Source organism: Protobothrops mucrosquamatus, unplaced genomic scaffold, assembly GCF_001527695.2.
Source record: "Protobothrops mucrosquamatus isolate PMUCROS unplaced genomic scaffold, P.Mucros_1.0 scaffold_3, whole genome shotgun sequence".
NCBI lineage: Eukaryota > Metazoa > Chordata > Lepidosauria > Squamata > Viperidae > Protobothrops > Protobothrops mucrosquamatus.
Genome location: NW_015386079.1, coordinates 629,610 through 644,119, shown reverse-complemented (window position 1 = coordinate 644,119; position 14,510 = coordinate 629,610). Strand labels below are relative to the sequence as shown.

General features: G+C 34.4%; 1 protein-coding gene across 1 annotated transcript in view; it reads right to left on the bottom strand.

Moving 5' to 3' along the window:
- Nucleotides 1-14,510, bottom strand: part of DNAH14 (dynein axonemal heavy chain 14) — a 202,818-nt gene that overhangs the window by 22,962 nt on the left and 165,346 nt on the right. The window contains exons 65-72 of the mRNA XM_029286756.1: nt 11,068-11,208; nt 8,385-8,600; nt 7,884-8,114; nt 6,406-6,527; nt 5,095-5,339; nt 2,806-3,224; nt 2,517-2,712; nt 445-654 (exon numbers count right to left, since the gene is read on the bottom strand). Of these exons, the coding sequence (XP_029142589.1) occupies nt 445-654; nt 2,517-2,712; nt 2,806-3,224; nt 5,095-5,339; nt 6,406-6,527; nt 7,884-8,114; nt 8,385-8,600; nt 11,068-11,208 (1,780 nt within the window). The remainder of the gene's footprint in view (nt 1-444; nt 655-2,516; nt 2,713-2,805; nt 3,225-5,094; nt 5,340-6,405; nt 6,528-7,883; nt 8,115-8,384; nt 8,601-11,067; nt 11,209-14,510) is intronic.

Genomic DNA, 14,510 nt, shown 5'->3' with positions numbered 1-14,510 from the left:
GGCCTTGGGGAACCCAGAGTACGATGGAGCCCATTAAATGGCTGGTATGAGTGTGTGTTGTCACTGGGATGGATGGTGGTGGGTTATTATTATTTTTTATTATTTTTATTTCTTTTATATTGTTTTTTATTTCCTATAAGCCGCTTTGAGTAGACAGCAAGATAAATTTCCCAAATAAATAAAATATATTATAGTTACATAAAGTACATGAAATGTACAAGGCATACAACTTTCTGGCTTTTGCACAGATATACATTTCTCATCTACATTTAGATACATGATTTAATTGATTTATTTCTAACATCTAGTTAGAAAAAACAATTAGCACAAATCCTCCTCCAGGTGGTTTTGGAAAAAGTAGAGATAGGGGATGTATAGATACTTCAAACTTGCATTTTGTTGAGATTGTGTAAGCCCAGGAAAATCATTATATTTTAGCATTACCTTGCTTTGGTGATAATGGTGTATAACATGTACTAATCAAATTATACACGTTCTCACTATCTAGAAAATCTTTCCACTGTTGAGGATATGTTGACAGAGAACTGCACAATAGGCTGAATGCTGGTATTTGAGTACTCATGTACTGACATTCTTTCCACATCATTTCACTTATCCAGTGGAATGGAGCAGTTTTGTTAAATACACATGAACCTAATAAAATAATATGAAACATTTAATTAGGACAGATATTGGTATTTTGATTTTCATTCAATAGATAAATATAACCAAATTATTAATTTGGTTATATTAATATAACATTAATTATATTAATTAAATTATTAATTATTAATGTCCATGATATGACCGTGTTGTCATGACCATCTTGACTGGTGGATTGAAAAGCCAATCTGAGAGGCAGTCAATTGACCAATCATGATCCTAGAGGTTGTGGCTAAAAGTAATATATATGCAGAAACTGTTATCAGTTTCAGAACCGCCCTAAAGAGGACTTTATAAAGATATTTAAAAGAGAATTTCTCTTTAGACCCATTACATTCAAGATGCCCAGTTTTTCCTTTCCTTTCCTCTTCTCAGCCATCCTGTGGAATAAAGCTGTATCCTGTGGTAGTATCTAAACTTGGTTTGATCACCAGGAGGACACAATCAGTTAGCTGTGAATGGATATTTCTTTGGCACTTTAACATATAACTTGGATAACGCCCCCTAAATTTAACAAAAACCCTCCTCTAGCACATCAGTTACATATTGAACAAAGAGGAATTTTGTTCTACCTAGACATGCATTTGATTGCTTTGTTAAAATAACTCATAAATGCATCTACATTTATAGTGATTTAAAGTTTTCCTAATTTCTTCAATAATATCATATATTGTTTTAACAATATGTGAAACTTCATTTTTAAAGATATACAGGTATTATGCTTATACTTTGCAGTGTGTTCTTCATGCAGAATTGAGTTGTATCAGGGCAACCCAGAAAAGGGGATGCTAATTTGTGACAATAGCAGACAGTGTTGCATACTGTTACTTAGGCCAAAAGCAAAAAAGTTCAGCAAAGCAATTTTGCTCATGAATTCAAGATACCAATCCCTATAAAATCCTACAAAGAATTAACATTATGAAGCGTAATTATTCCAGTCTATTATATTGGATCAAAAGAACTTCAGAACTGTAGCTGGTTCTTGGCACCATAATTTAAGAAGGAATCAAAGAAACTGGAATGAGTTCAGAAAAAGGCAACAAAGTTGACAACGAGATTAGAAACTAAGTCTTATGAAGAATGACTCTAAGAGTTGTACATCTTTAGTTTTAGAAAAGATTACTGAGATAAGATATGATAGCACTCTTAAACATCAGAAAGGATGTCACAAAGAAAAAGATTAAGATAGTTTTTCTCTGATTTCAAAGAACTAGAAATTTACGTCACTGGAAGACAGATTCCAGTTGAATATTAGAAAAATATTTAAAAAAACGCCCTAAAATAGGAATAATCCTACAGCAGGACAATTTACCAAAAGAGTCATTTTCCCTCTACCCTTCATCAATGTGTTCAAGCAAAGATTAGATACTCACCCATTTGATATGCTTCAGTTAAGTGCCCAGAGTTGTCATGTATTTTTTAAATAGAAAAAAAAAGGATTTTAGCACCCAGCAGGTGCTTAGTGGGTCTTGAAAGCCTGTGTGGCTTTCTAAAGTTACAATTCTACGACTCTAATATAGAAGAAGTCAAAAATTTACTTGTGAATAGATAGCAGGTACTTCTGGTTATCTCCACTGTTAAAATAGATGAGAAAATAATAAAGCAGCTGAAGGAAAACAACAGAGTTAAGAGTCAAGAGAAAAGGAATCTTTTCCTATAAAATCTAAAAGTAATTGCTTAGCTCAATGGAAATATTTTGTAAAAAATGGAATGTTGGTTACTTCTGTGACCAATTCTTACTATAATTTACATATATATTACATATTAACTCAAGGATGATGAAATCCATCCCTGAGAGCACATTATTATCTTTACACATTTCTTTACAGAAAATATAAATATTTCTGGTTTACCAGTAAGGTCAGAGATTGATGGTTGCTTAATATTTGCTATCATGCTAGAGTACAGGAAGAAATTCCACTCATTCTCTGATATAAATCCAAGGTTATTTATGAATAAATTTTCATCACAATTATTTTTCATGATTGCTGTGCACAGTAGGAAAGCAAAGCATAGCTTATTTTTATTGAACAAAGCTGAAGAAACTGTCTGCAAAAAAACATATAACCATTAACATTTGCATATATATATATACAAATCCTATTAGCTGAAAATAATTTATGTATTATAACATTTAAGTACCTCATAGACATGATATGTTAGTGTCTCAATTATCTCATTAATATCTATTTTGAAGTGATCTATCTCAGTCTCACTTTCCGTTGATGTTTCTTCACTTTGTACCTTATATTCACTTATTTTTGTACTTGAAAGAGAATCACTGAGAGAAATGTCACTTTTCTTCACATTATCTATAGAGTCTACAAAGATCTTATGAAACCAATTCAGTGAAAATTGATAGACATGGTTGATGTGTACAAGATCTGATATTACGAAGTAGAGCACAGCACCACGAGTTGCTATAGGAATATAGGCTTGACGCATTCCTTCTATGGTGACTTCTGTCGCTGCTGAATCTGCTACACGCTGAAAAATCTCTGATGAGGTAATTTTTGTTCGCTGCAAATTTTCAATGAGGTCTTGGTCATCTAAAAGGTGCCCTGTAAAAAAGTGTAATTGAATTGTAGAATAGAATAAATTAAGTAATTAAATTTTCTAAATTAACTATTCACTTTACAAACCAGAAAGCACTATAACAAGGGGGGCTTGTTAGCAAAGTTATGAAAGAAGTAAAAGATAGTTTTATATGACATTACTAGAACTATGCAGCTACTTGGATCTGAAAAGGTGCTGGGGAAAAAAAGGAAACCTTGGTGCAGCTGTTGGACCTATCTTAAAACCATCTTTTCCTGGGCTCACAGTATAGTTGCCTGGTCCCAGAGAAACACTTATTTTTACTTATGGAGATGCCAGTCGTTGGGGCTCTTATAAATAAAAATTGCCAGAGGAATACACTGGGATGACAAACAAGCATTACTTGGGGTTCCAGGAAAAATATGAACAGTGTTGGAACTGCATGTTTCATTTCATGTTTGGAAGAGGGATGTAATATGTGTGATATATAAAGGGACAGCCTCAAATGTAAGATAATGAGAACTATCCCTGTGAAATGCATATTTTTAAATATAAGATTCCATTTCATCCTGTGTGTATATTTTTCTATATGTATATTAGTTATACTGGATAAAGGTAAATAATAGCAATAGCACTTAGACTTATATACTGCTTCAAGTGCTTTACAGCCCTCTCTAAGAAGTTTACAGAGTCAGCATATTGCCCCTAACAATCTGGGTCCTCATTTTATCGACCTCAGAAGGCTGAGTCAACCTTGAGCCTGGTGAGATTCGAACTGCCAAACTGCTTTCAGCCAGGAGTCAGCAGAAGTAGTCTGCAGTACTGCATTCTAACCACTGCACCACCAGGGCTTACATAATAAAATGCAAACCATCTTCTCACACCATAAAGGAGATGGTGGGAGATTTGTATTTTCAGACTTCCATGATTGTGTTAATACAGCCATATAATAAAGTAGAATTAGTCTTCTTGGTCATGTTTTCTTTCTTGTCTACCTGACTGACATCAGTTTTGCAAGTCCAAGAAGTTAGGGAGAGTCCCTTCTGAACCTACACAATTATCCCTACTGTGGGCTATGCCCTTCCTTATTTGATTGTTCTCTAAGCAGCAACTCTTCACCCTGTCTCTCAAGGCCTTTCCCACATACCATTACATGTGCTCACGCCACACCAGCCCCTCAGGTGCCCTCTTGCATCCTCCCACATCCTGCAGTAGCTATCCTAAGACAGGCCATGTTCATGCAATGCCAGCCATTTGTGCACATTCCTGGACCCTGGGATTTGCAACTGCCTGCCATCTTCCCCATTGATTTTGCTTGTTGGAAGTCTACAGGAAATTGTGAGGAAGTCCTTGCTTAATGACTTGTGGTTATTTATTTATTTATTTAATTTCTATACTGCTCATCTCACCGATAGAGCAACTACAGTGACCCTCACTTAATGATGGCAATCAGGAGTTCAGGTTTGCAATCCCTAAGTGGTATAGTTACATGACATCATGCTTTACAACTGCATTGCTTAGCAATGGAAATTCTGGCCCCAATTACCATTGTTAACTGATTATTATCTATATATCTACATATCAGAAAGCATAGAGAGTTATAGGAAGGCATTTGGGGATGATCATAATATTGCAATGAAAATTACTGTAAGAAGGTGCCTTTCAATTATAATTAGAATGATGCAGAATTATGTTAATAATAGATAACATGTGAGATGGCAAGAATTAGATTTTATTCTGCTACTATCCAAATGAAGATTATAAGCATTTGTACACATATAATGAAACATTATTTTCAAAAACTGAAGTTTTTGACCTTTGAATTCTGTTTAATAACATATTGCACTCTCTGCAAAATGATATAAAATATATGAAGTTTTTCAAAGTTTTATTTACCACTTGTTTTTTGCAAAAGTTGAAGTGATCTTTGTTCATATTCACGTAATGCTACCAGATCAATTGATATGCTTTCCATCAACTTGCAGTACTGTTTTTCAAGTTCAGGTTTTTTCTTATTTACAACCGCAGATAACAGCTGATTTTGCAAACCATGGAATGTTAACGTGAAGTTTATTATTGTAACAATATTGCATGTTGCTGGCAGAAAATGAGGATTGAATTTCTGTGTTGTCAGGTATAATCTGAAATAATCATAAATATTTATAAAACTTTTTCATACAGCACACCAATCTATGTTATAATAATATTATCTTTAATTATAACTCATATCCATTAGGGAAATATCTTCTACACAGCTCTAAGAAGTAAATATTACTTTTTTATATGTTACGTAATTTGTGATTTTGTAATATCACAAAATATTACAATATTGTAATGTTTATATTAAAAAGAACATTTAATATCATCTAACATATTGAATATTTTTTCTAGAGCCAAATTTTCATTTATTTTCTTACTTGCATTTAATCTAAAATACTAGTCTATAAAGAACTCAGTGACTTAAACTTGGCTATCTAATGTAAGGGAACACCAGTATAACACTGTCTGATTGTTAAGATTTGCATCTTTGGAAGATTGCTCCACCCTCCACTTTCCGAGGACTGTTTTCTGGCATATGGAAGAGGTCTGTTTGGCTCTTGCTTGACCTGCATTTTAAAAATCTGTAAAGTTGGTTATATTTTCAGGGCCTTTCACTGGAAATTAATTTTTCTTTTTCCTTTTTAAATTTCGAGTAGAACAACAGGACATTTCAACTTGCCAATTCTCATTATTGAGTTGGAGTGACTCAATAAGGAATAATCAGTAAGGAGCATAAGAAACATTCATGAGTGGGGTGGTTTGAATGTATAGAATGGAAAGACTGTGACTAACTCTACAGAAGTTGTTAACCCCTTAAAATAGCTGCATCTTTCCCCAGATTCATGTAGTTTTCCTCTATAACATAATCACATAAACAATAATAAAATGCATAATTACAGGAAAATATGCATTAGATATAAAGAATTACTGACTGATGCTATGCATGCATACACATGTGCTCTGAGTCACCTTTTCTCCTAGAGTTCAAGATGCTGAAAGTTCTGGTAGCTCTATTGCTTGTGAACTGCACTGGATTTAATAGTGCATAACTCACTATGGCGTTCTGTGATGTACATGTTTTTATATATTTTGATACTGTTTTTTAAATAATTTTAATCTAGCAGTAGACAATTTCCAAATAACAACATTCAGCAATACTGCAGTTACCGAAAGTCTGAATTGTACTGAATTTCAGAATCTCCTATTCTAATGAATTCTTGCCCTCCTTTTTTGTAGATCTCTTTGCTTAAGATTGATTTTATATTTGAATCCAACGTTTCAGGAAAATCCTAAAAAAACATAAGACTGTAGTCAATGTTACATATACAGTAAGTAACTTTTCTGTTTTTTGAAAAAAGCACTTCCTATAGTAATTAAGATACTCTATACTTTGCTCTTTTCTTGATGAGGAATTGCTTCCAGTGAGGAATACTAATATATTGCTATGGCTTAAAATGCACAAACCATTATAAATTGATCACATTCTAAGAAGCATGAATATAATAGTGCTCTAGTATCTCTGGAAACATTTATATCAATTAAAAAGCCATGGAATGTAATATCTAAAAAAAAATCAACCCTTTTTCCCATCTAAATTGACTTTATGGAAAAATCTAACATTAAAAATTGGGAGAAAGATGGCAATTTGGAAAAATTGAATCAAAGTGGGGGCATTAATTTTGGACCAATTGATAAGATGATGAGGATGAATTTTTAACATATGCTGTGCTGAGACACAAATATATATATCAAATATAACTCATTGACAATGTTTACAGTGACAACATTTGCTAACATTGTTTGGATTGCATTTTTAGCTTCTGAGACACCCAGGTTGCTAGAACAACTGGTTAAATCTTTTAAAACTAAAAAAACCCCTGCTATTAGTTTCTGTAAATATTTGTTGTCAGTAAGTCAATTTAATATGCAGATGGTAATGGATGAATGGAATAAAAAATTAGAGGCTAGACAACGGGGGACAGTCTTAACTTCTATAGCTAGAGTGTCAATGGATCTTAAACCTATACCAATAAATAATAGTTAGAATGTATTGGACCCAATTATATTTGTATAGAGAAGGGTCACAGGAACCTTTGCAGGGCTGCTGTGAAGATTATATGAAGCATCTGTCAGATTTGGAATTGCTCAGTTTAACACTGGCCATGTGGGTCTAATCTCTGACCTTCTCTTTTTGAGGAAGGTTGTTTAGTAGGTGGTCTTTCTACAGCTTGAAAGAAAGGAATCTGAAGGAAGCAGATTATCTGGATCCATTACAGTCAACTTCAGATCAGGATATAGTACTGAGATACCATTGATGGGTATTCTCCCCTTAGAGTAACTTATCTATCCTGACTTTCCTATGATGCTGTTGATCATGGTTTTCCTCTGGGCTAGCTAGGGAGGATGGAGTAGAGGTACAGTTCTTCAGTAGTTCTCTTTCTTCCAATGCCCAGTTGTTAGTGGTTGTTTATATCCAATATTAATTAGTAAAATCAGCCCTATTTTTTAAAAAAAATGTCTTTTAATAGTAAATAGGGAATTAGTTCAAAACCTCCTATGTTATAGTGTAGGTGCTCATCTTTTGCACTGATTGCATTATATTTTTGTTGATTTGTATGTTGGATGACTAGCTTGTGTTGAATTACCTGCAAAAGGACTGATTCACCAAACTGCAAAGAATATTCAATTGTTTTTAAATAATTGGCATCTGTAGCACTGATTTGTCGCAGTTTGCTGCCTTCCATTTGAAATATCCATTTGTAAGCTTGCCTTTCTGGATCAATTAGTAAAGGCCACCGTTGTCCATGTTTAACAAGTATTGCATTTTCTGTGGAGTATTGATCATGTGGCAAACCTGCATTTTGCCATCTGCGGACCTATAAAATGATTTTATAGATTTATATTCTTGCCTATAATATTGCCCCCCCCCCACATATGCACTAATTATGTTAATAATGAACAATCTTATAAATCAGGAAGTATATTTTCTCAAAAAAAGAATTTCTATTCTAAATACAACTATTTATTAATTACTTTAACTGACAGAAAGTGTAATCTGAGGAAGAAATGTTAAATTTGAGAAAAGTGTTTAGATAAAATTATAAATAAAACAATTTAATTCTTATTTTTCTCTCTGTGTTTACTACCTCGTTCTTTTCGGTCATGCAGTTAACCAATGAATAATTTGGAGAGACCAAAATATTATTTTCATTGCAGAGTTTCAAACTGTCATTGACTAGCTGTTGACGATATCCCACTGATAAGATTCCACTGTAGACAATACAAGCTGCTGATATAAGGACATCACCTACAATTCCTTGCAATCTTTGGTCAAGGTTATTAACAGATTCTTCCCAGCGTTCCTAAGGAAGAAAAATATATAGCTATGTATCATAAATTTGAATATTAGTGTTGCTAGTTTGTTTAGCTTATGCGGTATACTGTAGAACTCATAATTAAATGAGAAGACAAAAGTCAGGAGTTTTGTGTTGCCTACTCCTGAAAGGGCCATAGGTAGATTCAGAAATGTTCTGAGAAAGTGCATTCTTACCCTATCTAATCAAGAAAACATTAATGGAAGGCAGAAACAAAAAAAAAAACCAGGCTATTAACTTCTAAAGGTCATCCAATCATCCTAAAGGAATTCTATTCTATTATTTATAACATTGGCTTGTTTTGCTTCGTTCACCCAAATGGTTGAAAAATTCATATGTCTCCAAACAAATGGATAAGAACTATTTATTTAACAAAGAATAGCTTTGGAACCACTGAAATGTGAACTAAATCCTAGTATCTGAGGCTAACAGGAGCACATTTTATTCTCTCAGCTATATTAGGAACAAAATAACAATTGCCATTGTTGCATTGGTTAAGGTCAAAAGCCCATCTCATCTAGGGATACCAGACATTGGGCAAATAGAGGACATATCCTTTTTGTTTTCATGTCCTCCATCTAGCAGGCATAGCTTTAAAATCAAACATTTTCTAGCTTTTTAAAAGTATCTTGTATTTTTGTTTTCACAATAGTAGTCATTCAAACTTTTGTGTAATGTGACCTTGTAAATCGCTTCTTTATTTTCTTCAACTGTCAACAGGCTCAACTGATTAAATTTATTTCCTGATTCTAGCAATTGGCTTCAACCCATCCCCTTCAAATTTATAATCACTCTAGTCTGTAGATCACACGACTCCTCATATTTTACTGTGGTAAAAATTGAAAAGTGCATTTTCAAGAAACTAAACAGTATGTCTTCCTTTTCCCTCATTTGCCATCCCTACCAATTCTCTTATGTCCTCCTTTGCTTATTCAGATACTGTATCTGGTAACCTAATCTCATCCACCATACAAGCCAAATATCAATTAGAAGATTATAAAAAGGCCTCCAACTAGATGTGATTAGGAACTCAGAAGCAGTACATCAGTTATTTGCTGGTCACTGGTATTCCTTTATCTTAGAAATAGTAAGTAGCCATCATAACAAATAGCTACAATATGTAATACTTTATTCCCCACAAGTGTGACCATACTTTCAAAACTATCCAATTTTATGTCTATCATTAACTCTTGCCATAGCAAATTCTACAATACTTTATGAATCAAAATCACATGAAGTATTAATATGGCTTTATAAATCTTAGTAAGCTTTATAAATCTTAGTAAGACCACACTTGGGATACTGCATCCAGTTTTGGTCACCATATTACAAAAACATGTTAAGACTTTGGAAAAAGTGCAGAGAAGAGCAATTAAGATGATTAAAGGCCTAGAGACTAAAACATAAAGAATGATTGCAGGATTTGGGTATAGCCAGTCCAGAGAAAAAAAGGACTAGGGGTGACATGATAACAGTATTTCCAGTATTTGAGGGGCTGCCGCAAAGAAGAGGGGGTCAACTTATTTTCCAAGGCACCTGAGGGTAGGACAAGAAACAATGGATGGAAACTAATCAAGGAGAGAAGCAACCTGGAATTAAGGGGAAACTTCCCAATAGTGAGAACAATTAACCAGTAGAACAGCTTGCCTTCAGAAGTTGTGGGTGCTTCATCAATGGAGATTTTTAAGAAGAGACTGGACAGCTACTTGTCTGAAATGGTATAGGGTCTCCTGCTTGAGCAGGGGGTTGGACTAGAAGACCTCCAAGGTCTCTTTCAGCTCTATTCTGAATTGAAAGTAGTTTTTCTCTCTGAAACCTCCTACCACACTAAATCATCAAATATTTCTGGGTTCTACTATGATGAGTGAACTTTTCTCATACCATGTATAATTCTATACATTATTATTCTATTATGGGCCTTTTTGTAGTTTTTCTTCACATTTTTCAGTTCTGTTTTTTTTCTGAAGTACAATGACCACAGTACTATACAAATTATTCTAAGTGTAGTAACACCAACTATGACCACAAGGGCATTAATATTGGATTTTTGAAAAACACATACTTTTTGTGTTTTTATTAAACTATATGGTCATGACGTCATGATTATTTATTTGGTCAATTCCTACTAGGTCAGAAAGTATCAGCATATATGTGAAACATCAAGTCTGCAGTAATAACGTATAACATCATCCAGCTACCACAAGGGTGCTATATAATTAATGAAGACATTAATAAAATGTATTTATTTTCAAATCAGCAGTACATTGGTCACATAGGAATCACAAATATGAGATTTTAGATATGAATAATGAGGAAAATCACAATTGTGCATAAAATATAACCCAATGCTTAAATACAGTATATAATGTGAGAAAGATTCAGTGAGAAAAAGCAGTTGAAAATGTGAAGAATGAAGTTTGAACTTAAGCATTAGAGCAGATTTAAAAGGTAATACCATTTCATCCTTTAGAGCTATGCTTAATATAGATGCACTGTGTAAACGGCGAGTTGTTTGAAGTTTTCGGGCTGCAAGTTTTTCCTGTTCAGCAATACTTTCATCATACAATGCTTCTAAATTTTGTTGATGTTGTTCAATCTGAAAATTTAGAATTTTTTTAAATTCCAAATGAGAAAATCTACTTAAAAACTCTACTAAAGCAGTATTACTTGCTATATTTGCATGAATTTTTTTAAAAATAAACTCAGTAATATCTACTATGAGGCTTCTACAGGGTTCTTCCAGACTCTAACTAAAACTTTGCCCACTTAAACATTATTATGCATGAGTTTTCTGAGCAGATTCAGCAGGTCTGGGTAGAAAGACTGCTTGCTTAACTATAGCTGTAGTATTTTTAGTAATCAACTGTGTAGTTTGAATATAGACCTACCTCGAAAAATATGCTGAAAGACTTTTCTACTTTAGCTTTTTATTATTACCTTTTCCTATCAATTATCAGTTTTCCTCTTTTCTTAGTCACTAAAAACAGATCTCAGCCATGCTTTATCAGAACAGACAAGTAAGTTTGTTTTTCCAACTTCACTCTTATGAATTGTTTGCATTATTTTGCAAGCAGGTTCCCATTCTAAATGATAATCTAATACAACCTTACCAAAAGGAACATTTTTCTCTGATATGTGCTAACTTCTAGCTGAAAGCCATTTTAAACATGAATTAATTGACAATTATTATTGGAGCTTAATATATAGGTACACATAATACATAGTATGTACTCCTCTATGATTCTAATTGCTGGAACTATAAGTATGGTAAAAGAAGGAGTTTTCACTGGCTGGCTTCCCCCCCATCAATCAAGCTGACAATTGATCTTCCAAACCCTAAATTCTTTATTTAGTGTAAAGTATGAAAGTTTGCTTCTAAGATTACAAGAAAAAGCATCAAAGAATGACCTAAAGGAATAGGAATTGCAAGTGATATGATACCATTTTATAGAGAGGAAAATAAGATTGTATTCATAAGCATCTCTTGCATTAAGAGAATCATAATATACTATACTATATAATTAAAATATGAAGTACAGCATAAAACAGACAGTTGATGACACGAATACTAATCATGTAAATGTATGGAGGTAATGAAAAAATCATGAGTTGGCAAGATGATGACCATGCACGAAGGTAAAATGCTCTTAAGTGAAGTTTAGGACTATATGATTCCTCCATGAATTTTTTTTGGGAATAATACATAACCGGCTTGACACTGCCTTTTATAGGAATGCTTTCTGAAGCTGACTAAAAACTGGCAGTGTTTGTACTAGGAGCTTTGTAAATGTCATACTAAATGTAGTATGAAGAACAAGAAGCATTAATACCTATCTATTTTAGTCTCAGTATTAGCAAAGACTTATTTTTATTGAAATGATGAAATACAACCTTAAATATTTCAGAGCTTTATATATTGTTTCTTTTTTTGTTTCTGTGTGTCTGAGTGAGCCTTGACTCCAGATGGCTGCCTGGACAGTTTTCTTGGCAAGATTTCAGAAGTGATTTGTCACTGACCAAGAGAGACTGCCTGGCCCAAAGTCACCCAGATGGTTTTTTGTGTGTGCTTAATATGGGATTAGACTTCAGGGTTTTCCAGTTTCTAACCTGGTTCCTTAACACTACACTAACTTGGCTTTCACATATAAATTACTATTCTTTTTTGAAGATGATTTTAATCTTTTTTTATAAAGATTGAAATATATTGTATTAAATGATGCCATGCACCATAGCAATGCAATCAGAGGTATGACATGTATTTTGAAAAGAGACATAACTGTCTGTACCACTGCATTTTGTACTCGCTGAGCTTTGGATACTCTTCAAGGATAGCCCCATGTAGAGAGCATTACAATAAACAATTTGGACATGAGTAACTGAGAATCTCTCAATACAGGAACGGGCAAATGTAACTGGTGCACAGTGCGTTTTTTGTAAAAAAAAAAAAAAAAAAAGGTGCAGGAACTCACACATGTCATACAACCCGCCTTGCCTACCCTACAAGGTTTCATCCCAAAAAGGTGCCGGAACTCTGTTCTGAGCGTTCTATGACAAAAAAAAGCCCTGCTGGTGCATAATGTGAAATGAAACTCCTTGCCATGTTTGTCTCCTGCTTGAGTAGGAGTTGTGAGTCCAAAAGGATTCCCAGATTGTACACTGATTCTGTATGGGGCACTGTCATCTCATCTCATCCCATCCCATCCTGGTGGCAAATTCCAGAATCAGAAGCCCCCCCAACCCAAAATAACTCAGTCTTGTCAAGATTGAGCCAGAGTCCATTGCTTCCCATCCAAATCCTTACAATATCCAGATACAAGACAGCATCAGATTAGCAGCATCGTTTTGCCAATGGCAGAGTTGTATAATTGGGTACATCAGCATGCTAATGACATCTCAACTCATGGTGATGGATAAACTCACCCAGTGGCTTTATGTAGATGTTAAATAGGAGTGGAGAGACTACCAAGCAATATAGCATCTCCCATAGTAGGGACTGGGGGCAGGCCCTCTTGCTGCCAATGAAACATTGATGGAACCAGTCTTGGAGGAAGTAAGGGAACCAGCAAAATATAGTGCTGCCCATTCCCAGCCACCAAAGCCAGTCCAGAAGGATACTATGGTTGATAGTATTAAATGCTATGTACAGGTCAAGTAGAACAAGGATGGATGCACTAACTCCATACCATTCACACCCAAGTTCATCCAAAAATACCCACGCCTGAAATATTCCATACCCAGGCCTGAAATCTGACTGAAAATGGTCAAGATAATCTGCTTTACCAGGCTCCTCTGAAGCTGCTACATGACTACCTTCTCAACAATATTCTCTAAAAATAGGTTAGATCTAAAGTTGGTTTCTTGATGTGGGGGCAATCCCTTTTTAAGGGTGAACCCCTCTTTCAAGGAACAATTCACCACCACCAGAACCCAACCGCACATCACCTCCTGGGTGACTATAGCCAGTCAGGAGAAACAAGCACTTAATGAACAGGTGGTCAACTCACAGTCATGAGGACCCTGCCCACTTTCTCAGGTCTAACAGACTCAAAAAGGGAAAGATAGTGCCCCAGGCATCTCCACAGAATCTGTACCAAGGCTGGCAACTGAGAATAAATACAAGCAATTTGGATATATCTATGTGTCTGTTAATAATCAGTCTATCAGAGTGCCAGGCTTCTAGGAATTCTGTTAAATTCTTGGCTTTAGCTTAAGTATTGGTTTGCCAAAAATTATCAGCAGATAACAAAAAAAATGTTGGTATTTTTAAAAGGGGCAGTGCAAAGAAAATAGAATAGTATCAAGAGGAATGAAAAGAATAGAAGCTAGTGTTCATTCAAATTCAAGGAAACTGAAGAAATTTATTTTGTAAAATACTATTGTGGCCTTCTGCTTCTTAAG